We start from the raw sequence: 25,497 nt of genomic DNA, 5'->3' as shown, positions 1-25,497 counted from the left end.
TGTTTTGTCAAATGTACCTTTCAAATGGTGCATTTGATACTTCCCTTTTGGTATCCAGTATATATATGTGAATTTTTTTTCTTGAAAAACAAATCTTGGGAAGGACCAACTCAGGACGTTAATATTTCGCTATGCATGATGCAATTTTTGTAATTCAGAGACAACTAAATGAATTTTGCAATTCTTCTGAATAATTCTGCCCAGTAATTATTGAAAATTTAGTACATTTCGGAATTTTCCCAAAAAAGTTTTGTTGGTAATGTCGCTTCGTTTTCAAAATAAAATGTGAAATTTCAATTTTTGTGAAGGAAATTTCTTGGGGCAAGTAAGTTTTTTTAATGTTATTAATTAAACAAAATCGGCAAGTACATTTATTCGCCTTTATTTCGGCTTATTGCATAACGCCATAAACCTAGCAGAAACGGCACAGATAATTCTTAGCAGGAACATACAAAAATCGGTCACTTTCCCCGTGGTAAGTGAAAAGCCCTCCACTTTGGCGTCTCTCATAATTATGTGGTGCTTTAGGGACGTTAATTCCCACATATCAATTAATAAGAGCATTGTCCTTTCTGATCATGACGATCACATTCATTTGCTCTTACTACCTCGAGAAACCTTGATATACTTTTCCTAAAATACCGTCTTGCAGGTCTCCTGGCAGGGTCGCAGCGAAATCCAGTCATTCGAGAGTGCTGAATACTCTGGAAAGCTGTCGCATGAATAAATGAAATGATAATCGGTCGTGATTCTCTCTTTATAGTTACATGATTCCATGGGGGTCAATGGATAGTCTTTTTATTATCGCGATATCGTTAAAGAGCTCGTTTCGCAGACATTCTGGCGTTGCTATTGGTGTGCATGGTTGTGAGGGATACATCATCATCTTATGCGTGACCTAAAAATTGAGGACGATGCAAATAAAATAAATAAATGATAGAAAAACTTGGTGCAGAGTGGGGACCGAACCAGGGTTGTTTGGGGCAGAGTGTGGATTGTACCCAGCTTGTTTGCGTGGCAAGCAGATGTTCAACCACACGGCCACACTTCTGCTTCAGAAAACAGTGAAAAGAACTTCCTCTGCTTCGAAATGCAGAGAAAGTATCTTTCAAGCTTCCCAAACGCACGCATCCTGTATACATGCTTCACAATACAACATGAAATATTGCAGTAATAATGCGTTGTATACAAGCGTCCATTGCCAACGGGCGTCAGAAGGGACCGGCACAGTCTGTGTGACAGCTGACTTTCTTGATTATGCCTTCTTGTTCCATCGTGGTAAGCTCCGCGTGCAGTGGCTGTTGGAGGGAGAGGGGCACTCTTCATGCCGATTGAATGGTGGAAAGCGCATCGTCGCGAAGCACGACATTCTAGTTCCACTGATGGCATCCGGTTCCGCGAAAGAGCTCGGGGGACTCTAGGGTCACATCACTTGCAGGGCTCATGGTAGCACTTTTGACGGCGAACCAGATTAGACCAAAGCGGTCAGAAGCTTCAAAGCCGAGAGTGGCTTATTTGACCCTTTCGTTTGGTGAAGAACCGAACCGAGCCCTGCTAGTTATTTATCACCACCGGTGTTGAAAATGTTCTGAATTGCTTGGTAATGTTTTATCGGTAAAAACACAAGATAGTCCTACTATGTTGAAGAGCTTCAACGCTTAACAAGCGATACAGAGAAAATGGTATCAGATTTGCGTGAGCTCCAGTGTCAACTTTGAATGTTTTGTTCTGGTTCGTTAATTTGGTATTAAGCTGCCAGTCGCGGTCACGACCGACACTGCTTAGGACTACGTCCAAGACACTGCCTTGTAGCGTGAGGTCAGCCATGCCGGTAACACTTCGACATTGTTGGACCGCATCTTGTTATCGTGATTACTTCCGATTCTTCCTTCCCCTCATTGGCAGACTTGGCTTTTCCTTTATCTCGTAATGTCTGCGTAAATGTGGTAGTACTTCAGGACGTTGTGTCTATTCAACGCCTCCTTTATTTTAATGCCACTGCAAACGCGCGCTTCTCAGAGGGAGACGTCGGTCCGCTTTAATTCAGCGAGTGGTCATGATGCGACACTGCATATGGGGTCGCGCTGTTCGCGTCACACGTGCGTCCAAGCACCTTTCTCACAAAAATGCGATAGACGCGTTTCTCCCACCAATATCATACCACTGTCAGATTCGCTCCTTCATACTGCTTCTTTCTGGCTCGAGACATTCCGCCGCAGCGTCACAGAGCAGCGCATGCAGAAATGTCGCAGGGACGCTTCCCTATTGGTTGTCCGCATAGCGCCATCAACGGCGACATGCTATCTGAAAATACCGTATATTTCACAGAGCCAGCGTGGCTGCCAATATTGTGAACACGAGCAATGCAAGCCGCTGCCCACGGATCTGTACACAAGCGAACAAAAATTTACTTCATATGAATTCCATCATGAGGCACAGCATGAGGGGCTCTCTTCGCCACGACCACAAAGCACACCTGAAAGCTAAGCGATGGCAGAGAGCTGAGAAACGTTTAGGGGAAATGGGGGTGAACAGCTGGATTGTGTGCATCTATTTGGCTGGCATTGATAAAATACAGGAGGCGTTGGTATATCTGATGGCTTTCATTTCCTTTTTTTCCAAACGTAGTCCGTACGAGCTGCTCTCTCTGCCTCCATGCACATACTAGTGGCTTTTTCCAGGCTCATTTTTTTTATTTCTGAGGACTTTTACTCACAGTCGTGGCAAATTCGGGCCAAACACAAATTAACATTGCACCAAGCCATCAGCCAAGTGACCGAAGTCGCAATGAGCCACCTGCGTCTTCATATTTCGTAGAAATAGTTAAAATGGTTTCGCCTCCGCTTGTATGCGTGTTCTCAACACGTATCCTTCCTGATGTTTGTTCTACTTTTTCACACAGTATGCCTTAAACATTGCAACTGCTGTCTTGTAATCGTGCTTGTGTGCTTCGTCAGCAAACAAGAAGTTGTAATAAAGTTCTATTGCTTCTTCGCCAGCAATGCTCAGCAGGATCGCTGTCTTTGCCTCCTCAGATCTTGGCTTGTTGCTTTAAGAAACAGATCAAACCATAGTATGGAAGACTGCCAGTGTCTTCTGCCGTTTCCAGATACGCCCAGTGGCCCTGGTGGCTTGAGGTAGTCCATCCTTAAGGCACTTCGCAGCCTGTGGCTTAGTGGTCATCCATTCCACTTTTGATACAATGTATTGCCATCTGGGCTGCCCAAGTGACACAGCGGGACAGCAACCGAAGAGTGAACAAAGTTGTTTCTTGACAGTGGTTAATATACTGCTGTTGGGAGAGGGCAAAACAGGGTGTGTGCCTTGCTAATAACTAAGGTGCTGTGTGCGCTTATAGAAGCCCATACGCGCCAACACGATACGCACACTTGCTCAGAAAGCAGACTATTCCATTGATTAGTGGTTTTCTAACACAAAAAAGTTAGTTCTGGCGCGGCATGTTCTTATTTGGTATATGTGATCTGTGCGTTCAGATATATGATCTCTGTGAATAGAAGAAACCAGCGAAAAACCACACGAAGACAGCGAAAAGCAACAGCCACACAGGACAAGCGCTGGTACTGTGTGGTTTTTCTTCTTCACTGTGATGCGTTTCTTCTTCATATTGAACCACCTCGCCCAGAAAGCTACTTAAATATAGCTATTTTAAATAAATGCCTTTCTCACTTTCTCTCTGTTATAAAATTTAAACTAATACTAATAAAAGAAAACAGCTTCGAACACAACATTATCGGATTGCGTGAATTTTGCTGACGTATTTTTTGAACTCAAATTCTTTAACGAAGTTCTGTTACGTCATCAAGGCTCTGAGAACACCCCGGAATTGTGAAAAAATCCTGACAGATCCCACTGTCATCGGGGGGTCACTGTGATGCGAAGCAATCAACAAGACTATGCCACATATTTAGCTTGTAGGCATGCGTTACAAACTGCACAGAAGTATTTGCATCACTTTAGTAGTTATTCCCGTATTGTTTGCTTGCCAAGCACCATGACTGCACTGGAAAACAGAGGTTAGCGCATAGCTCAACATAACCACGGTACTTGCGTTAGAATAGCGATGTTATATTACTTTCACACGGCCACCACTAATCTCTGTTAATCTCCATCAACGTAAAACTGCCCTAGGGAGTTTGACGGAGATAGAGTTAGGCCCATGTCACATGACCATTTTACAAACTTTAGACAAAAGCTGCGAGGCGTTGCAGCACCGTCTCCACATAATAGATATCATGTCTAGTACTTCTGAAAACATCTTGAATCGTACGTGTGATTATATAAACTATCATTTGCTTACACCAGAACAAGAAACATGTTGTGGTTTTTATCACAGACGCTAAAACCTGCAAACAAGTTGGTAGCACTGCTGACAGAAATGCTAGCGACACTCTACGTTTGTTTTGGTACGCGCTTTTTCTACGTACGCCGATTGCCACACTGATAGTTGTCGCCGTGCTTTTTGGCGTTGCGCTACCTCGTACATGACAACGTTCTTTACAATTACCGGATGAGCACAGACCTTGCGTTCGGTGTATACACGAAGCACTTGCGGCTGATGGGTCACACAGCAGTTCGCATAGTGCCGGCACGACTACCGGCATCGACGAAGAAAAAAGCAAACCCGCATCAACCACTCCTATGAATATTGGCAGAGTTGAAGTAGAATAAAGAGCATATCAGTAAGAAGCCAACAACTTGAAGAAATGTAAACACCACGTTGCGCACGGATATGATGGCTGGCATGTTGGCAGGGACGCGGAGAAACGTTTTAAAAATGGCGATATGGTGGTTTTCAGCGAAGCATGGCGTTTAGAGTAAGTACATTTGTATGCGTATTTCATTTTCGTTAAACCCAGGTTGTAAGTGATTATGCAGTGAAAGAAATTTTAATAGTGATAAAGTTTTTTACTGTGTTGATGGCGGCTGTTTTGTGTTTGAAGTTTTTTCAGTAACTACAGATTACTAAGAACAAAAGTACTTGCCTCAATCGCTAAGGAAGGTCACCGAACTCCCTTTGCGAAAAGCTGCGCTGGAATTCCTTGGCATAAAGGAGACCGTGTGACACGGGCCACATCTTCGTTGTCGTAAAGACGAAGGAGTTGAAAGGTGTTCACGGGTGCCCGTTTGAAAGCAGTATTACTTTTCCCGCAACGATATGCACGCTATGGTGCGATGATGAACACATCTTAAGTAGTGGCCATGTGCGTATACATAAGCGACACTTTGTTATATGTGATGTAGTAAATATTTATTAAATTTTATTCAATTTGTATTAGAAGTAGATACGAAACCCTGTTGCCATTGTGGCGTTTCCCCGACACGGTGCTGGTGTAGGGTGCTTTTTCTAAGATGTCTCAAGCACTGGTGTGGCTGTGTGGTTGATTTGTTTACTACAATGAAAACTGTCTGGGTTCAATCAGTCTCTAAATCAACTTTTTATTCGCGGCCTAAATAGACACTTTTAGCTCACTGACAACGTTGTCAACGCCAGTGCACGATTGTATCCGGCACGAGCTCTGTAACGCTTTCATGTTAAGACTTGCAAAGGCTACTCATGTGGTTATTACGTTGACACAGACGTCAAGTAACCTATCGCTCATATACAAATACCACGGGCAATCAAAAGTAGGTATGGGGAGCACATGACGGATCGTAAGGTTTTCATGACAGATCCTAAGGGTAAGGGCAAGCTAATGACGTTATGCAAGACTTTTTTTGGGATATGCCATTTAAGTCTCGGAAAACCACCACAAGAGCGCCTCCGTGTATAGGTGATATACGAGTCAAAAACGGCCTAAGTGTGTTTGGTTGACTATGAATCCCTACCAAGCAAGCAAGATAAGCAAGATACCAAGCAAGATAAGCAGACACTAAGTAGAATAATGTTAGGTAAGCAAATGTATTATTTGACAGTTGCAGCTTTAATAAAAGATTCCCGGGGACAAGCACTTACCGCCTTCTTCGACAAAAGGTGTTGGCAAGCTTGAGAACTTGTCAAAATCGGCACGCTTGTATTCTTCGTCCTCCGTCACTACTACGTCGGGCTTTCCAGACTTTGCCGGTATCGTTACCGGTATGATTTCTTGTGCGAGAATACCTTCCTGTCAATGAACGCAACATTCTACTACACAACCTGCATAAGGTTTCACACGTCAAAGCATAGCCTGACGGCCACGTCTGGCTTCTGTACGGGTGAAAACAGTGCGCAGGCTTCACGCTACATGCCATTATGTAACTGCTATCTCTGGTAAAAATTGTGTGTGCTGGCTTACGGGCTCATTCATCTTCACGTTGAGTTCCAGCTGAGGCATAACGCATTACTGAAGTTGATGTCCGGTAAGGGCAACGCGTGATACCGCGCAATGTCCGCTTATTCTTAAATCAGAGAAGACATAAGCTCATGTTTAAAAGTTTGGTTGAAGCGCATCTCACAGAAAGAGGCATCTCACCGAAATAGAGCTCATGAAGCGTTGTAAAAGTATCCGTTTCATACGATACTCTAATCTCGGACGTTTTCTATTGCCTTCGCATTCTAGGCAGCCGAGTTCGCTTTAATGTGTGACCATGACTTGGTGTTTATGAAAATGTCTTGACATATTTTATATCACCTGGCTGTGTCATGAACATGATGACCTTCGCTTGTTGCTACTATACACTTTAACGTTAATTTAATTAAATGTAGTCGAAAGTTGAACGCATGTCGCGCATATTTCTTGCTTACGCCACCGTTTTTTTAGCGCTGCTTTGGTCTGCATCAAAATTAAAAAATATATATATTTGCTCAGATAAAAGACAGCCAGTAAGTCGAAACTCTATCGTAGTGCTTTCAATGCCTGATAATTGTTTCAAACAACACACGTAATAATAAATAGGGCACTGTGGAATCAACACTGTCTCAGAAATAATACAAAAGAGTGGTAATACCTTTGCAGCTGCTGTGCTTCTTTTGTAGCTTTCTATTGCGAAATTGTCTTGATCTTCTCGTGACACTTTGTACTTCTTGGCAGTTTGCTCAGCGCAAGTCCCCTACGGTTTTGAAAGAAATAAGCCCTACGTTCTCACTCTTGACTTCATGATTGCGAAACCACAACAAACCTTAATGCTATAGACAGCTGGTCATGATAGAACTAACCTTAACAACATTCGCGCTGTGTTTGCGGAGCCAGGCAGGCTTTCCGTCATAACCAGGAATTGTTTCAAGAGTTTTTGTGGCACGTGCTACAGAGCAGAAAGAAAATGCTACGCACCATATGAATATTGTCGTAGGCGTCCGTCATGCCGTCATGTACGATGCCATCCTGCAATTAAAGCCGCAAAAGGAAACAGATGTGGCAACACAATGGCGTTCTTTTTTGCATTTTTGTAGTTTGAAAAAATTATGAAATATACATTAACAAATTTTTGTAAATTACGGTATAAAAAAGCTTAGATTTGTTTTAGTTTGTTTTTTCGCGCACACTTTCCAAGTTATGTTGAACAAAAACGGGTTTTTATCATAATCGTTTTTAATCGTGCATTTATGTGGTTCGTAAGAAAAGGATATATATTTATCTTTTCTAGCCATTCACTGTTAAGTAGGTAGACGCACTGAAACTCCTGTGGCAGTTGAACCGTTCGGGGATTTCTCACTTTGAAGTTAAACTTGCGTGAAGTGAAGTTGGCTTGCCGAACGATTTCGACAATACTGCAGAAGGTTCAAGACATCTACTTCCATACTCAAGTATAAAATAACAAAGACAACAACAAGAAACACTAGCTCTTCAATCCACAAGAACACGCTCACACAACAACACATGCTAGCTTTTGAAGCAACACAAGTTATCTTGTGCGCAAGGGCTTGACAACATGCTGTAACACACTTATCACATTTAGGAGCGTGTTAAGAACTCCGAGCTTGTGGAAATTTACAAAGTCTTTCCATTACGTTGTCTGCTATAATCATATCGTATATTTTATTACAGAGTTGTTATAACAGTAGTGTAATTTCCTAGTGACCCCCCCCCCCCCAACCCAACCCACTTGATATCTCGACACGCAGATGCTAAGACCTGTAAGAGAAACTAAATTTTCTTATTACTTTCTCGCTTTCACTTTTTCACAGGGTGGCAGATAGGCGTCATTTCAGTTAACTCCTATCTCGTGCGTACTTGTGTGAATTAGTGAAATTGTTTAGGACCACTGCTTTTTGTGCACACTTTGCAGGCATGTAGTTAGGAGCGCAGCCAGGAAGTGGCACAGCAGGCACATGCCCCTCCCCTCCTAAATTTTTTTCGCCATAGCATAGAGAGCAAAGAATGACCATTTCAAGGGGGTGCTATTGAAACATCAAAGAGGTGCACCCGCCTCAAAAAATGTTTCTGGCTACGCGCCTGCATGTAGTTGGTTTCGTATTGTGTAACCCAATCATATTGTATATGTTACACGCTTTCAATGCCCTTACTGCAAAAATTGATGAGAGTGATTCGGTTCTGCCATGCTTACTCATGCATGCCTTAAGCCACATGGTGTGTATCCTGCATGTCGAATGAACTCATTAAAAACACACTTGATTCCTTCGTCCTAAGAATCCTTATAACATGAAAGTACAACTTTTCTCTTTTTTTACAGACAAGTAGTTTAGTGTTTATAGTACATTGATAGAAGAGCTTATATACACTGTAGGTTGTTCGATAGCTAGAGCACCATTTAACGTGCGTGCATCTACGTTGACGCTTATTGCTACATCTCCATCCTGATGAATAACGCCCATGATTAATGATGTGTGATTGATTAAGCATGCCATGAATGCCGGTGAAGCCTGTAGTAGTTGAGGGTGAGAGCGAAAAAAGCGGTGTCACAGTCTGAAGATTGTAACTGATGGTCTCCCAAACATGGAATATGGTGGGCTAAGGTCATCTACTCGTGGCATGTATGATGTCACTAGATTCCACTGCCCCATTAGAGGGAAACGGTAAACTCGTTGTGTTTTGCGTGTTGGCCGGCTACAATTTTTGGAAGGGCGGCAGTAAGTGGGGTATGCAGAGTTACTCTAGAAGAAGCAGGCGCGTCGCATAGCTACTTTTGGTATTTTTAGATGTTTTGAATAATGTTAGAATTCAGAAGAAAATCATTTTTTGTGTTTTACGTACATACGCGGTATTATTTCTACATCAACTAAGTTTATATGTAGGTACAGTACAGCAAATATTTTTCTTTTATTATATGCTCAATCACGTGTGTACGTGAAAATTAGTAAATTTTCGTATGTGAATGGATGCGGATACTTTGCGTTACTGTATTTTTCAGAATATGTCCAGATGTTGTATATGTACAAATATGTGCATATAGAAGTGCGTGAATGTGTACTTTTTCTCCCCCTTATTTGTGTAGCTGTTGTATACTCGTCGCTAAACGAAGCAGCAAGAACACCGTGAAGCTGCTGTTTTGTAGCTTTTTGTTCCTTTCCCTTGCATATTCTTTCTCTGCCCTAAAAAAAGCGAAACATAGTTAAAACGTAATACTATAAGACCTACCAACGCTTTCAGTGTGGTATCTGGCTGGCGGTGTGTAAAGGCGTTGACAAAATAGCAGTTCTCCGGTTAGAAACGCCGCGTATATGATGGATATGCAGAAACTACACGTTCAAGGAGCTAATCGTGAATTAACCATTCATTATGTGTTGCTACACTTCACCAAGAGCACAATGAGATGATAGTGAGAAACACAAAAGGCATGGTTTTAAATTCAGCAAAGTGGGAGATCATGGCTCAGACATTCTGCTTCCGGCCGCCGAGCTAAGCGGATGACAGGGTCATGGGCTCTAGCGGAGCAGTGATAGCGGCCAGTATGGGCCGCGGGAACAGGAACGCAGATGACAAGGCGTGCCAGTTTATTTTGCCAGAGGTGACAAAAGAAAAGCTTGTTATAACACAGTGTTTTTACACGGGAATGTGATAGCCAGGCATTACAATGTTTAATATTTGCAGGATGGGCTGACGCAGACGGGCCTACTTCTCGATAGTTTCAGCCCACGGGAATGTCAGAACAACCACTTCTGGGCGGTGATCTTCAAAGATTCGGCTCTCACGAAACGCCTACTTCCACTGAAGAAACTAAGTGTGATGGGGCGGCGCTGCGTCATGGTCTACCCGTACAACCACCATTTGAAGCTTTGATTGCACTGGCTGCTGAATGGTACGAGCGATGAAGATGCACGAACGGTGTTCGTGGCTTTCGGGAAGGTGGTTGAAGTGAGCCGAGAGCAATGGCGGGTTCCTGAAATGGCTGACAAATGCTCCATGACAAGGACGTGTTGCTCAAGCTGAAGAGCAGATTCAAGGTTGAGGAACTTCATCATAAGATTCACGCGGACGGTGAGCTGGCGTTGGTAGTCGTGCCTGCTGAGCCGATGCCGTGTTGTCACTGCCAAGGCACAGGGCATGTCCACTACGAAATTAAGCTGTCACGGTGCTTCCGCTGTAGGTGTTTCAGGCACGTGAGAGCTGACTGTGTTAGCACCTATGTCACTGTCACAGGACCAGCGAAAAGCGAGGTGGTCGCCGAGCACGTCGTGTGCACAGCTCAGATGGAAGATGCCGAGTGTTGGTACTGCCACACAAGGAAATGAAACCTCCTTAGTACTTGACAGCACTCGTGAGGGCCCCGTCAGCCGCTGAGCCTCTACGGGTCGAGGAAATAGCGATTCAGAAATACGCAGACGAGGCAGCAGAAATCGAGGCAGATACGTTGTGAAGTGCTGGCAAAATAAGTTTTGTCACCACTGCAACTCTGAGCGTTCACGTGACGAGAGTGCGGAACATACAATAATAACGAGCAGCCACCTGCAAACACGTCTCAAGGGAGTCAGGTGAGTCTGAGACCAGAACCGAAAGCTCCGACTAACAAGAGACCTACAGAGAAGGCAAATTCGAAGAACGCCAGCAAGCGGGATGCTTCTGCAGGTGACTAGCCATAGACCATATGTGAAAAAAAGGAAGCAAGGATAACCCAACAAATGGAGGGGCAGTCAGATGAAGCGCATAAAGGTAACCACGATGCCTTGGGCTTCTTGACATAAGTGTAACACTCATAAAGGCTTCGATTCTGTCACTGAGAATAGCTACACTAAGTGTGAGAGGGTTTGCGTTCAAGCATTGGCATAGTCCAGTTCCACTGTTGGTCACAAGCTTAGATATCGACGTCCTAGCCGTTCAAGAAACGAAGCTTGGCGAGGAAGAGGGAACTGAGAGCACGGCGTTTTGTTTCACAGAAAGATACTACGAGGTCATGAGCCATGCAGTAGGCAAGTCTGTAGGATATCTTGCGAAGGCTTGTCCGTTAGCTTGCGCCGTAACCGTGATGACAATGACGCTATTGATTACAAAGATGGTGACTGTTATGATTACAGACAACTGATTTGAGCAGTATCTGACCTCTTGTTATGCTCTGCGATGCATTTCGTATCACTGGAAACAACCAACGACGATGTTGGGCACCAGAAGTAGGTGCCCTTACCTCGTTTTTGCGATCTTCAGGTTAGATCCGATACAACAAAGCAGTATTATGAGAGCAAAACGAAATTCACAACTCAACACTACATACCATTTACCACCAACAACCTTGTATATAACTGTACACTGCTTTGTCACTCCTATATATGCTGCAGTGTCAATGTTACGTGTTTTTTACGCTAACACCCAACAAACCCATCGCTTCACCCCCTCATTATGATTCACTACGTAGATATGCCATGTTTTTTTCCTGATGTCAGTGATCCGTTTCAGCGCACTGTATGCAAACTAAGGTTAGGCAACGACTTACCAGAACTCACTGTAACATGAATAATAGAATGCCAGCAACGTCTCGTGGCTATCTTAAAAAAGCCTATGATAGCAAATGTTTCTTAGCCGTTCGTTTTTCTAATGATAATCTAGTCTGTGTTGGAAAAAAATATTTGTACAAAGAGGTGCTTTCGGTGCAATAGCGGTGCAGCTCGGGACTACTTCAGGTCCCTCTCGCATTCTGTGCAGAGATATATGCGACATGAGTTTTCCAGTGCCATTGTAAAGGGTTCTGTACCGCGGCAAACAGAAAGAGAATTACCTGAATCAAGTCAAAAACATGCAGGTGCCTACTGGAGTAAAAACATTTTAATTTACACGCCGGAACAATATTGGTAAACGCATTCACAGAAGGATGTGGCTTTCATACACTTTGGTGATCTCACTGCTTCATATTCAAGAAACCTGAAAAAATAGATCATGTTTTTCTACGCTGTTAAAAGGGGGTATACTTGTGGGACGTCTTGCTAAGAAGATTAAAGAGTGTCTACTAGATCTACACAAGATAAGGTATCTAACAGTAAAGAATAACGATAGAATCCCATATGCTCTAGTTATGCAGGAATTTCTTCACTATATATGGTGTGTATCACTTCGACACGGACGCAAAGTCAGCAAGACTTTATTTCAGCCACATCATGTCTGCATGAACTGATATAATGAAAATAGAAGAGTGCGTGCTATATGGCTGGTGAGGATACAACCCCTCGCAGCACTGAAACCATTTTAAGTTGAAAACACCCGTTCAATTGGAGAGAAAGTAACTTTTGTTACTTTTTGTGATCGCATGTGTATTGTGCACATGATATCAGTGTCGACATATATTGTCGACATACATATATCTCACGAGTGTTCACATACATAGTCGAAGAACAGCAAAAAATAAAAAACTACCGTGGTCAGTGGATAGCATGCGTCGGATATTTTTTTGCCGACCGAGAGGTCGCAGGTATGACTCCCGCTGACGATACTCTTTTCTTCGTCTTCTAATTGTGCGTATTTTTGCGTCATTCATTTGACGGAACTATGTAGCTGAAGTCTTTGTGAATCCTGGCATAAAACACTCTTCTGTTGTAAAAACAACGCGAAAAGTTTTCACTGATTAGCGCAAAGCTTGACACAGTGAAGCACTAGCCCGTCGCCTTTCACAGCGCAACATATTGTTACACACAAGGAGAACCAGGACGTATGCGGCTGAAAGCGGCCGTTTATTTTGGTCGCGAAGAGAAGCGCCGGAGTGGCCAACAGGTTGATGATCGCAGTGTCGTCGTCTTCTTTCTTCTTCCAGCTTCGGGCAGCCAGCCTGTTCACCCATCTTCGTTTTCTTCCCAGGCATGCACAACATTTCTCCCCTCACAGACGAACCCAGCCGGGCGAGGTAATTGATTCACCTTGGTGTGTACAACTTCAGTCGAGCGACATGGACTGCTTGGGTTTTAGCGGCTCTTCTAGCACGTCTCGTGAGGCGAGCTGTTGTGTATGTGACTTCCGTGATTTTGTCGAGAACAACAAATGGTCCATCATATGTGGCCAAGAACTTTTGGCATAACCCGCGTCTTCGTAGCGGAGTCAACAGCCACACTAAGTCGCCTGTGTAGTAAGTTACAGGCCGGTGGCGGACGTCATAGCGTGCCTTCGATTTTTCCTGTGATGCCAAAGTGCGTAGACGAGCAATACGACGACGTGCCTCTTCTGCAAGGCAGAGGATTTCTCGTACGCCGAGAATGGCAAAACTGTGTCGAGTGTGTGCCGTGGCGATCGTGCGTGCATCAAGAAAAAGAGGCTATAGCCTGTTGTCTCGTGCTTAGCGGTGTTGAACGCGTATGTTATAAATGGTAGCACGTCATCCCAGTTCTTGTGGTCGGATACCACATATATAGAGAGCATGTTTACAATTGTTTGGTTGGTGCGCTCCGTGAGCCCATTTGTTTGCGGATGGTATGGCGACGAGTGACGAAGGCGGGACTCACTCAATCGAAGCAGCCCTTCCAGTATATCTGCCGTAAATTGTCGCCCACGATAACTGATGATCACGTGAGGTGGGCCATGTCGAAGGATAACGTGTTGCAGCAGGAGCACAGAGACGTCGCCGGCAGTTGCGGTTGGTATGGCTACTGTCTCGCAGTAGCGCGTGAGGTAATCGACACATACAATTATCCAGCAATTGCTCTTAGCCGACTTTGGAAAAGGGCCCACGAGGTCAATGCACACCTGTTGGAAAGGTGTGCTTGGAGGTGGCGAGGGCTGTAGAAGGCCAGCCGGAGCAGTAGATGGGCGTTTGTGGCGTTGACACTGAATGCAGCTGGCCACAAACGCCTCGACTGACTGTCGCATTCTTGACCAATAAAAGCGTTCCTTAGCACGGTAAAGCGTCTACGCAGAACCTAAATGTCTGGACGTAGGATCGTCGTGCATAGCACCTAAAATCGCTGTCAGAAGGCTTTCTGGCACTACGAGAAGGAAACGTGCGCCAGTGCTAGAAAAGTTCTTCTTATACAGGAGTCCGTTGCGTACACAGAAATGGCATGCCGTAGAAGCTGTGCAGAGCGATGATAGCTTGGTGTCCTTTCGCTGTTCATCTTTGAAAGTACTGAGGTCGGGAAACTTTGGTGACAGAGAAGCTACGAGGTGATCGAGGTCATCGGCGTCACACTCTGTAGTGCTCAGTGGCATGCGTGAAAGGCAATCTGCGTCGGCGTGTCGTCGACCACTTTTGTACGAGACTAGGAAGTTATACTCTTGGAGCTGAAGTGCCCAGCGTGCTAGACGGCCGCAAGGGTCCCGAAGGTTGACAAGCCAACACAGTGAGAGGTGGTCGGTGACGACTGTAAAAGGGCGTCCATATAGGTAAGACCGAAACCGCTGAATCGCAAATACTACCGCGAGGCATTCTTGTTCTGTGACAGTGTAATTCTGCTCGGGCCTACTCAAGGAGGGACTTGCGTATGCAATCACGTGCTCGCGGTTACGATAACGTTGAACTATGATGGCACCAATTCCTATGCCGCTGGCATCTGTGTGCAGTTCGGTTGGAGCTGATGGGTTGAAGTGTAGAAGAACAGGCCGCGACGTCAGGAGGAACTTCAGTTGACGAAAAGAGGAGTCGCACTCCGGAGTCCACTCGAAGGGAGTATTCTTCCGTAGCAAACAAGTCAGCGGATATGCGACATCGGCAAATTTAGCTATTAAGCGGCGAAAATAGGAGCCAAGCCCCAAAAAACTGCGGAGCTCCTTTACTGAGCGCGGGGCATTGAACGTTTCAATGGCTGCTGTCTTCTGGGGATCTGGACATATGCCCTTCTGATCGACTAGGTGTCCGAGAACAACGGTTTGTCAGTCTCCGAAGTGGCATTTATTTGAGTTAAGATCAACGCCAGCGTTTCTTATGCAAGTCAGTACAGTATCCAGACGTGAATTGTGTTCGCTGAAGGTGCGGCCAAAGATGACGACATCGTCGAGATAGCACATGCAAATGCTCCACTTCAAGCCACGAAGACCAGTGTCCATAAATCGCTCGAACGTCGCCGGCGCGTTGCACAGTCCAAATGGCATCTCGTTGAATTCAAAAAGACCGTCAGGGGTTACAAAGGCTGTCTTTTCTTTATCTTCGGGGTGCACGGAAATCTGCCAGTAGCCCGATCTTAAGTCTACAGAGAAAAAGTCAGACGCCGAGTGCAGACAGTCTATGGCATCATCAATACGTGGAATTGTGCGCACGTCTCTTTTTGTTACAGCATTCAATCGGCGATAATCGACGCAAAATCTCCCAGGATCCGTCTTTCTTTTTAACGAGAATTACTGGAGCTGCCCATAAACTTACAGACTCTTGAATGATTCCGTTTTCAATCATTTTCTTCACCTGCTCATTATTAATCCGCCGCTCGGATGGCGAAACATAGTATAGCTTTTGTCAAATCGGATTGGCCAAACCCGTGTTGATAGTGTGACATGTCCGAGAAGCAGGGATTAAGGGCGCTTTGTCTTTCTGCGCAAAGTCGAATGCAGAGACGTGCTTCGAAAGTACGTTGACCAATGTTCGGCGTTCACTTGTGCTCAGCGACTTATTCACCATTGACAGAAGAGTCGTTTCAAAACTGTGATTACGATGCTCTTCCAGCGCTTCTCTAAGCTCGGTCACCAGTAAGGCCTCGTGTTGTGCACTGACGACGGCTAACTTTAGGCCATCTGGTAACATGACGGGTTCTGTTGAGCAATTGACATTTCATAAACCAGCGCGTCCATGTCTGATCGACACCACACAGTGTGGGATCAACACATACTTTTTCATGCAGTTGGTGTACACTGGTTCTACGTTGGCATGAAATTTGGCGGAATAGCTGTCGCTGCAAACAACAGGGACACGAATGGTTGATAACGGTGGTATGATAGTGTCGCCACAGACACAAAATGCCGCCTCACCATCTACAGGGTTTTCCAAGGGTGCTGGCGAAACGTGATCACTCAAGACTATTGTCCCTGTGTGGCAGTCGACAGTCGCACCACACTCCCTCAAAAAGCCCATACACAAAATTACATCATGTGTTGACTGCGGAATAATCACGAACTCCGTTGGAATAACGCGGCCTCCGAGAAACACGTCAGCTTGACACACACCAACAGGATGCAGTGCCTCACCACTCACTCCGCAAAACTTCGAAGCTTGATTCCACTTAAATAAAACCTTCCGCCCCAAGGTATCTTTAAAACACGCACTTATGACCGAAATGGTTATCCCCGTATCCACCAAAGCCATCACAAGCACATCGTCAACAAAAACACGTACTTTGTTTTTGAGAATCAACACAGGAGGTATTTCTGATATTAGCACGTCTCCGGCGACGTCACGTCCATTGGCCGCGCTTGCTAGTTTTCCTGTGGCAAAGGAGACATGTGGCAACGCCGTGGTGAAAGAGAACGGGGAACACGAGGTGGTGGAGGCGTCAAGCTCCTGTCAGATGCAGGGGAGTGGTTCCGGAAGCTGCGTGTCCAGTAGTCTTCGCGAGGCAACAGGTGTGTCGCCCTAGCGTCGTCGTGCGGTCGATCAGACGATCGTGTGGAGTGTTGTGGTGGACCATAGTACGTTGCTCGCGGGTCGTCGCGCAGTCGTTCGGAAGGCCGTGCAAAGTGTGGTGGGTGGCCATACTGTAGGGTTACACGTCGACGGTTGCAAGATCGCGAAATATGTCCTGGCACACCACAGGAGTAGCAAACAATGAGAGGTCGAAACTCTGTTTGTTCGTCAATGAATCGAACATCGTCTTCCCTGGTGTAGTGGTTCGATTCATCCCATATATCATAAGGATAGACCGGGCGTCGCGAAGAAGACGAACGCTGAGGGCGCCGGTGATGGCAAGGAGCTGGCAAGCGCGGTGCTCTCCTTGGTTGTGGGGGTGCGCCGTACTCAACAGCTGCTGCACTGACCATTGATTGCTAAGGGGTTGTAGAAGGCAGCGGCGCAGGCACAGCCTCACGTGGCACATATACCGAATGTTGGTCGTTTATAGAATGGTGATCAACTCCTGAATCTGTCGGTTCTCTATAGCGAAAAGCTTCTTCGCGAACGATCTGTCGAATCTTCGAGGACAGGTCTGGGCAGGAGCTCGTGTCGATGCTGGCAACCATTGTAACATTTGTGAGCCGGCCGAACTTTGGAGCAATCCTGCGCAATTTCAGCATTTGGAAAGTTCGGCGATGCCGAATCACGTCGGACACCGAGCTCAGGTGCTCTTTTCCAATGAGAAAATTATAAACATCTTCGGCTACGCCTTTCAGCAAATGCTCTACTTTGTCTTCTTCTGACATCTGACCTTTGACCACCTTGCAGAGCTTCAGCACATCCTCTATATACGTGGTACGTGTCTCACCTGGAAGCTGTGCGCGTTGAGACAATGTCTGCTCAGCCCGCTTCCTTTTGATGCTCGAGTCACCGAAACACGCTTTCAGCTCCGCAACAAAAACGTCCCACGTCGTCAGTGTGTCCTTCTGGTTTTCGTACCACACGAACGCAGTATCTGTAAGGAAAAGACCGCATTGCTGAGCTGAGCCACGGCATTCAAGCCGTTGGACTTGCTGACTCACTTGTACTGGACGAGCCACGCGTCGACATCTTCTCCCGACTTTCCTCCGAAGGTTGGTGGGGCTCGGCAGTAAGGCACGGAACCCACTGTAGTTGGCCTTGAAGCGTTAAATGACTGATCTTGGGCCATTACGGCCGGTGCAGGCGGGAGTCCGGCAAGGCGGCGGCTGCGGCGAAGTCCTTGAAGTGAAGCTCCCGTCGTTGGATTTGTCTTACCCAGCACCTCCACCAATCGTTACGCACAAGGAGGACCAGGATGTATACGGCTGAAGGGGGCCATTTATTTTTGTTGCGAACAGAAGCGCTGGAGCAGCCAACAGGCTGATGATTGCCGTGTCGTCGTATACCTTCTTCCTCTAGCTTCGGGCAGCCAGCCTGTTTACCCATCTTCGTTTTCTTCCCAGGCATGTGCAACAATACTTATATCTTTCTTTGTAGAGGTTCAAAGACTTGTTTGTTTCTCTTTTGTTTTGAGTGCAAAGCATGGTTTAGCGAACTGCTATGACTTTGATCGTATCTATCTATCTATATATCTATCTATCTATCCACCTATCTATCTATCTATTTATCCGCTTACGTTTGGGTGCCCTCGTGGTCACCGCTTAACTTGGCGTGAACCAAAATTATCATGGGAGGGTAAGGTGGTTTAACAAATATGACGCGCTGATGAAAATTTGAATAATGTCACAATCCCGATGCGTGCTTCATCAAACACTTCCCGCCAGACAGTAGCAGATACCCATAGGCGGGGCATGTGCCACCGGTATGCAGGTATGTGCCACCGGTGATCGAAACTTAGTATATATCCAGGAACGACGAGAACACACATGGGCAATTTTGATGCACAAGTGTTAAAAAAATGCCCGAAATCGGTAGCGTGGACCCGACGAATCTAAAGAATAAATGCAAGAGTTCCAGCTGAAATCGAAAAACAAGCATTCTGCGTGGAAGTGAACCAGTTTACAACAGAGCTACGCCAGGTCAGAAAATACTTTTACAGCGAAAGCTGTTATGAAATCACAACTCGAGTCACGCGCAGTTATCTGTCGCCACTGCCGCCGCCGCCGCTGGTGTCGGTAACCACATCACACGAAATTATATAAATAAAACCTAGCACTAAAGACACAGTGGGGCTTAAAACACGGGTATGCTGAATGCCAGCCCAGTAGTCTACTACTGAGCGACACCGGTGCTTGTGTATTACTGGCCCACTTGCCTAAGGCAGGCTTGATATTGGCAAAGCAGTCGCATTATTACGACTAATAAAGTGTTTTAAAACAGCAAGAAACAACCAGTCGTTGCTAAGTGCTAATTGCGTAACGAGTGGGCCGTCCAATTCTCCAACCCATTACAAAATCTTGTTATTGTTCTCCTATTAACTGTGGTGCATACCCACTGTAGCCATAATTCCTCATCGTCTTCAGCCACTGAATGAACAATCGGCACGAAATTCCTTGCAAGTGTTCAGTGGATACCGTGCTTCTCAGCAGAACGACAAAACATAGCATAGCAAATGCCGACCTACTACCCAAAAAATTTCTTATTAATGCCCTAGAGGGTGTAGAGCAAGCGTGCTTGCAGTAGTTACCCAATAAGTGTTTTGAAAAGACTCTGAAAGGCCGCTCTTCTATAGTTTTCATTGTGACTGTGCTGCGAATTTTCAAAGAGATGCTATTCTTCGTGAAATGTGATTGCAGTGATTGCAGTGGTTACCCAATTTCACAAATGTATTTCTTTCGTATAGCCGTCACGTCAGGTTAACGTCAATTGTGGTTAGTTTCCATGCGTTGAAGTTGATTTACGTAGCAGTGTACAGGGCCAGCATCCTCGCCAGCATCAGCGCTTCATGTTATCTTCTGTCGTTGCTAATACGCATGTTCCAGTTGGCATCGTATCGCAAGTTCATACAGCAGCATATCTGCAACTCTTCAAAATATCTCTGTGCGTGTAAAATTTGTTTATGTATTTAGCGTGATTTCATGAAGTGTTGCTTAATAAAGAAATGCAACATGGTCACCTTCTCTCCGCATATGCTTCGCATAACGTCGATTCCCAGGTACGTAGGATCTGCCACCATTTTTGTCTTTTGTCTCTTTCGTTTTTTTCTCCCTGCTTATTTGTCTTTTTGTCTGTTTATTTTTATTTCTACCTGCTTTTCTTTCTCTTTTAGTGCATTTTTTCTCCTTTCTGTTTCTATCAATCTTCTTTTTTTACTGTTTTATCCCTCTCACTGTTTCTTTTCTTATACTGTGTCATTTTCTCTCGTTGTTTATTGTTCTTCCTTTCTTTCTGCCCGTTTATACTTTTCATAACACTTGTATGCTATATCCTACTCTCTCCTACTCCTTTCTGCCTCCTCATCTTAAGATCTCTCCACGCCTGCACTTCCCTGCTCTACCTGCTTTTGATACGATGCTATACAAAGCTCTGCTGTGTTCTTTTAGCGTCTGTGAATAGCCAAGTACTGTAGACGTTCACCGTCAGATCATTTTCACGTGGGTTTGTTCTTTCTGTCCATTTCTTTCTCTCCACTCCTTCGCCTTCCATAGCACTTTCACAACACTTCTTCGTTTTTAGCTTCCGGCATGCTCCACGCCGGTAAAATTGGCGCAATGAAGCAAAAGAAGACGAAGAGAGTGCGTGCTGGTTCTATATAACCATACTTCGGGTCACGACACATTACTAAAGAACGATACAGCTTCACTGCAAAAAAAGCGCAACGCCTTACCAGAGACAGACAGACAGACAGACAGACAGACAGACAGACAGACAGACAGACAGACAGACAGACAGACAGACAGACAGGCAGACAGACAGACAGACAGACAGACAGACAGACAGACAGACAGCAAGACAGACAGACAGACAGACAGATTAACTTTATTTGCGTCCTGGGAAGAAGGTTCCTGAGAACCCACCGAGGGCTGCACCTGTGACGGTGTAGGGGACCAGGGGTTTCTTATCGCTTCACAGGCTCCCTGGACCACCCGGAGTTGTTTCGCAAGTTGTGGACTTGCGATACCTTCTAAAAAGTCTGTCTCGTTTACGTGATGCCTCCTAGTTGAAATGCGCAAGCGGGGGCACCGCCACATCAAATGAGGGAAGTTGGTGAGCTGATCACATGCCCAGCAGTTAGGATAAACGTCCGGATACGGCGCCATAGTGGCTGGTGGTGGAAAGGAGCTAGTTTGGAGGAGTCAGAGGGCTATATCTTATCTCCTTGTTAGCTTTCTGTGCAGATCTGAAAAGGATTTCGTACCTAATTGGTAGTGCGAACACAACTCATGAAAGGTGGCCAACGGGCCCCCGTCGACGTCATCACCACTCCCTTACCCCTCAGTATGAGGGAGGCTCGTTAGCCCGGGGCGGAGAATGAGTCCTCGTGACCGAGCGTGAACCATTTTGTTGGGGTTGGTGATGCCGGAGATGGAGGCACCTATGTGGACGGGGAACCACGTCAGCTCGTGAGGAAATACTGTGCCGTTCATGAGAATTCTGTAAGCAGCCAAAGAGGTTTGGTTGGTGTCAAAGAACCTGACGGTCGTCGTGGAATCCGCAAAAATAGCGGACGGATGTCTAGTCGTCAGCGCTAGAGAGATAATGACCTGTTCAGCTACCCAGATGGACTTGGTCCTTACAGAGGTGGCACTAACAATGCGGCCATTCATGTCTACCACTGCAGCCACAAAGCTATCTGGTCCCGACCGAGATGCGTCTATGAAGAGCACGTTTCCGCTAGTGCTATTTAAATAAAGAGGAGGGCTTTAGCAATCGCTCTTCTTCTACCCTGATTATGTACCGGATGCATGTTTCGTGGTAGTGGATGAACCATTATTGTCGATCTTACAGTGCCTGGAAGAGGAACTGCTCTTCCCTTCGTCAGAGGAGAGGTGATACCTGCTCGAGGTAGAATCGCCTTGCCGGCTCCAGTGCACGAAAGCCTAGGAATCTGGGCAGTGCGCTGCGCTTCGATTAATTTGTCATGCTTGTTGTGAACACCCAACTCCTAGAGTTTTATGGTACTCATTCGAGAAAGGAGGCCCAAAACTGTTTTGACAGTTTGTCGAATCAAGACTTCTAATTTGACCTTTTCGGCAGTAGTCCAAGCGAGCATAGAAGCAATGTAATTGAAATGCCTTAAAGGGAAGGCATGGAATAGCCGGAGAACGTTGCCCTTCTTGGTGCCTCCTCATCTGCCGGAGATGCTTTGAATAAGCCAAACGGTGGCAGCAGTGTGCTGTTGCAGATTCTATATCGTAGCTTTATTCCTGCCGTTCTCAGAGCTGAACATGCCTAGTATGCGTATAGCGTCTTTGCGGGGTATTTCCGCGCCGCTCTTTGTGAACAGGTGTATGTCTACCTCCGGGGTTGTTACCCATCCATTAGGGCGTCGCCCCATGCGAATGGGTCGGTAAACAAGGCGCTCAAACTTGTCTGATAGCGCGAGGTTCATACGAGAATCGTGTTTCTCGACCGTGCTTGCAGCTGCTTGGAGCATACTCTCGGTGTGGCCCACCGAGCCATCCCGGGACCAAAAGATGATGTCGTCGGCATAGATGGCGGAACCGATGTCATTGTTGTTATATAGATTCCTTGCTAGAGGTGTCATACCTATGTTAAAAGAAGCGGCGAGATCACTGCCCCTTGAGGAGGGCCGTGTTTCTTAGATGAAACTTGCCTGATTGCACCTCCCCTAACTTTATGTTGGCGGTTATATCTCACAGGAACTGCCTTACAGAAATAAAGAAACGCCTACCGAGGCCCAGCTCGTAGATGGCTTCGTAGATGTGATCATGAAGTATGGTATCGAACGCCTTTTTGAGATCCAGAGCCAAAATGACTCTGCGATCTCTGGCAGAGGCGTCGGTGACCTGCGATTTGATGAGAATCATGGCGCCTTTGGTTGAAAGATGGGGGCGAAAGTCAACCATGTTAGATGAAAAGAGGTCATTGCGCTCTAGGTACTTAGAGACCCCATCGTTTATGACATGTTCGAAAAATTTGCCGGCACATGATGTTAGCGAGATTGGTCTAAAATTTTCTGTTGTGCATTTTTGACCGGGTTTGGGTATCAGTATGACCGTGGCGTGCTTCTACTTGTGTGCACATGAGCCATTTTTCCAATGTTTGTTGAAAAAATCGGCCCGGAAGGTGACCGATTCATCGTCAAGGTTCTTGAGCATGCGGTTCGTGACACGGTCAGCGCCTGGCACCGAGGTGCTGTTGAGTTTGTGAAGTGCAGACCTGACTTCCCATTCTGATATGTCGCTGTCCAGCTTGGTGGAATCGCTTCCTGTGTACCCGGGTGGAGGCGTGGTGGAGCTGGTATCTAGCAGGGGGTGAATTTCGGCTAGATTTTGCATAATCGAATCTTTTTACGATAAGTGAGTGACTGATGAGCAAGTCTCTCGGTGGCCGATCTCTGAGCGACTCGAGTGTCGGTAGGTTTCAGAAGATGTTTAGGTAAGCTCCACTTGCCGCCTGACCTCATCTTACTATCGACGTTGTCACACGTTTCGATTTAGTGTTTTCGTTCCAACACTTTAAAGTATGACGCAAATTCGGCATTGACCTTGGCAAAGCGTCTCTTTATTGACCTGTTCAGTATGTTCTTTAGCCAGCGTTCTTTGAGAGACATTTTAGCTTCAAAAACGTGCGCTATGTGGCTGTCCATGATTGTAAAATTCTCTCCTGCTTCTCTCTCCTTAGTGGAGGCAGACAGATCCGAAAAGATATTTTCTATCCACTGTGCATAGTCTTTAGTAGGGGCTTTGTCATTTATGGTAGAACAGAAGAGCTCCAAATCAACGATGCGCTGTATTCTTGTGCTTTTTCATTGAACATTCAGTGTCATTTCAATAAGGAGATGGTCGGAACCCAGATCTTTTCCCATGTTTCACCATGACGACTTGCCGCCATAGGCGAGCAGAGAGATATATGGTGTCGAGGGTCTGGTTACCTAATTGTCTAAACGTGTGGGCAAGCCGGGGTTCATTAGTAGCGTGAGATTCTAGTCCTGTATAGCCTTGCATATTGCAGCCCCTTTGGGTGAGTCTCTAACGTAGCCGCACGTGGAGTAAGGCGCGTTAAAGTCACCGGCTGCTATGAGGGGTATGCCAGCATTGGTAGCCGTCTTCACTGCTTTACCTATGAGGCCGTAGAAGTGCTCGTCTCGTCGTTTTGGTGAACTGTAAACGTTGAGGATAAGCAAACCTGTGCGCATGTGCTTTCCCAGGAAAAGTTCTATGCAGACATATTCGGCATTAGAGCACTTATCTACGTTTTCGGGATGAATGACTGTGATGCCCTTTTTCGCCAAAGTAACAAAGCCTCTGCCACCATTCTTTACGCGTTCAAAGGACTCGTCAACACTAAACGTGGTGCCAGACGTGAGCGTTTTCCGTAACAAAATTACTTGTGGTTTTCATGCACACGGTAAACGGTATTGAGCTAACGCTGCTTTCTTCTTTTTGAATCTGTAGCAGTTCCACTGCCAAACACGAAAGTCTGTGCTGGATACCGCAGTCATGATTAGCAATTAGATTTAGCAGAAGGCTGAGCCTTCGGGTCACTCTGAGTGCACGGTATATGCTTTTATACAAGCTCCACCACAACGGTGGGATCTGATATTAACTGCGATAATTCGGTCGGGAGCGCCAGAGACTCCGGAAGACCCGTCCTACGTTCACGATTCCTGAGGCGAAAATTCATAAAATGATTCTGTGCTTCCGAATCACTGTCTATTTGGTGATTTTTTGAAGCGTCGAAAAAATGTGCTTCAAGGATTCTTTGATTTAAGACATTTAGTTACGTCGAACTCGGGAACATCACCTACAGCTCGGCGCTTCCGACCATTAGCACCATTTTGGTACCCATCTGGTCTCGCTGCTGAAACAGCGGTGTAATCATTGCTAATTCCTTTCTGACCTCCGCTAACTCCGAGCTGAGTATCGCATCCTCGTTCATGACTTTCTTAAGCTCCCCTGACTCCTTAGAGGTGGTGGTGACCCCGCTTACCTGGGTAGAGGGTCCAACTTGTACTCTGTAAGGTTCGTGACTCTTCTCTTTGGAGGCCCATTTTGCGGTGATGGGAAGCGCGCATCCACATCGTATGGTGAAGCGCTGCAGCCAGCCACTTGAAAACGGCCCAAGCGGGCCGGCCTGGAACGTGGGGAAATCCCGCCGGTCCACGTCGAAAGTGCGTTCCATTTCTTTTTCCTTTCGCCTCTGTCGAATAACACGAGGTATTAGGTACTTTTGTTTGCAGGCTTTGCTTCCTGTAGAGTGGCCCTTGCCGCAGAGTTTGCACCTCACTTGGCACGAGTGTCCTTGCTTCGGGTCCTTGGCCCCACAGTTGCGGCAAACGCTGATCTTCGGAGGGAGGCCGACGTCCGCACGATGACAAACGCGGGTTCATTTGCTGCACACCTCGATCTGCGTATTGTGGAGGTAGCACTGTACTATTGCCTGGCTAACTTTGATGTAGCTTGGCACGTCTCCTCGATCAAAAAAACGACGCCAGAGCTGGTATCTTTAATGCGTTTCCCTCCGCGAACCGTTGGATTTCCCTGGTGTACGATG

At 46.0% G+C, this 25,497-nt stretch overlaps 1 protein-coding gene across 22 annotated transcripts in view; it reads right to left on the bottom strand.

Moving 5' to 3' along the window:
* The window catches only part of LOC119180746 (acetyl-CoA acetyltransferase A, mitochondrial-like), a 227,300-nt gene that overhangs the window by 87,255 nt on the left and 114,548 nt on the right, over positions 1–25,497 (bottom strand). For all 22 annotated transcript variants that reach the window (XR_012888681.1, XR_012888688.1, XR_012888678.1 and 19 more), the window contains 3 exons: positions 7,269–7,319; positions 6,946–7,047; positions 5,975–6,122 (listed from right to left, as the gene is read on the bottom strand). Coding sequence is in view for 5 of the 22 variants with exons in the window: in XM_075882992.1 (XP_075739107.1) it covers positions 5,975–6,122; positions 6,946–7,047; positions 7,269–7,319 (301 nt within the window). In the remaining 17 variants the exon portion in view is untranslated. The remainder of the gene's footprint in view (positions 1–5,974; positions 6,123–6,945; positions 7,048–7,268; positions 7,320–25,497) is intronic.

The sequence above is a fragment of the Rhipicephalus microplus genome, unplaced genomic scaffold (genome assembly GCF_043290135.1).
Source record: "Rhipicephalus microplus isolate Deutch F79 unplaced genomic scaffold, USDA_Rmic scaffold_14, whole genome shotgun sequence".
Lineage (NCBI taxonomy): Eukaryota > Metazoa > Arthropoda > Arachnida > Ixodida > Ixodidae > Rhipicephalus > Rhipicephalus microplus.
This window is presented reverse-complemented; position numbering and strand designations above follow the sequence as displayed.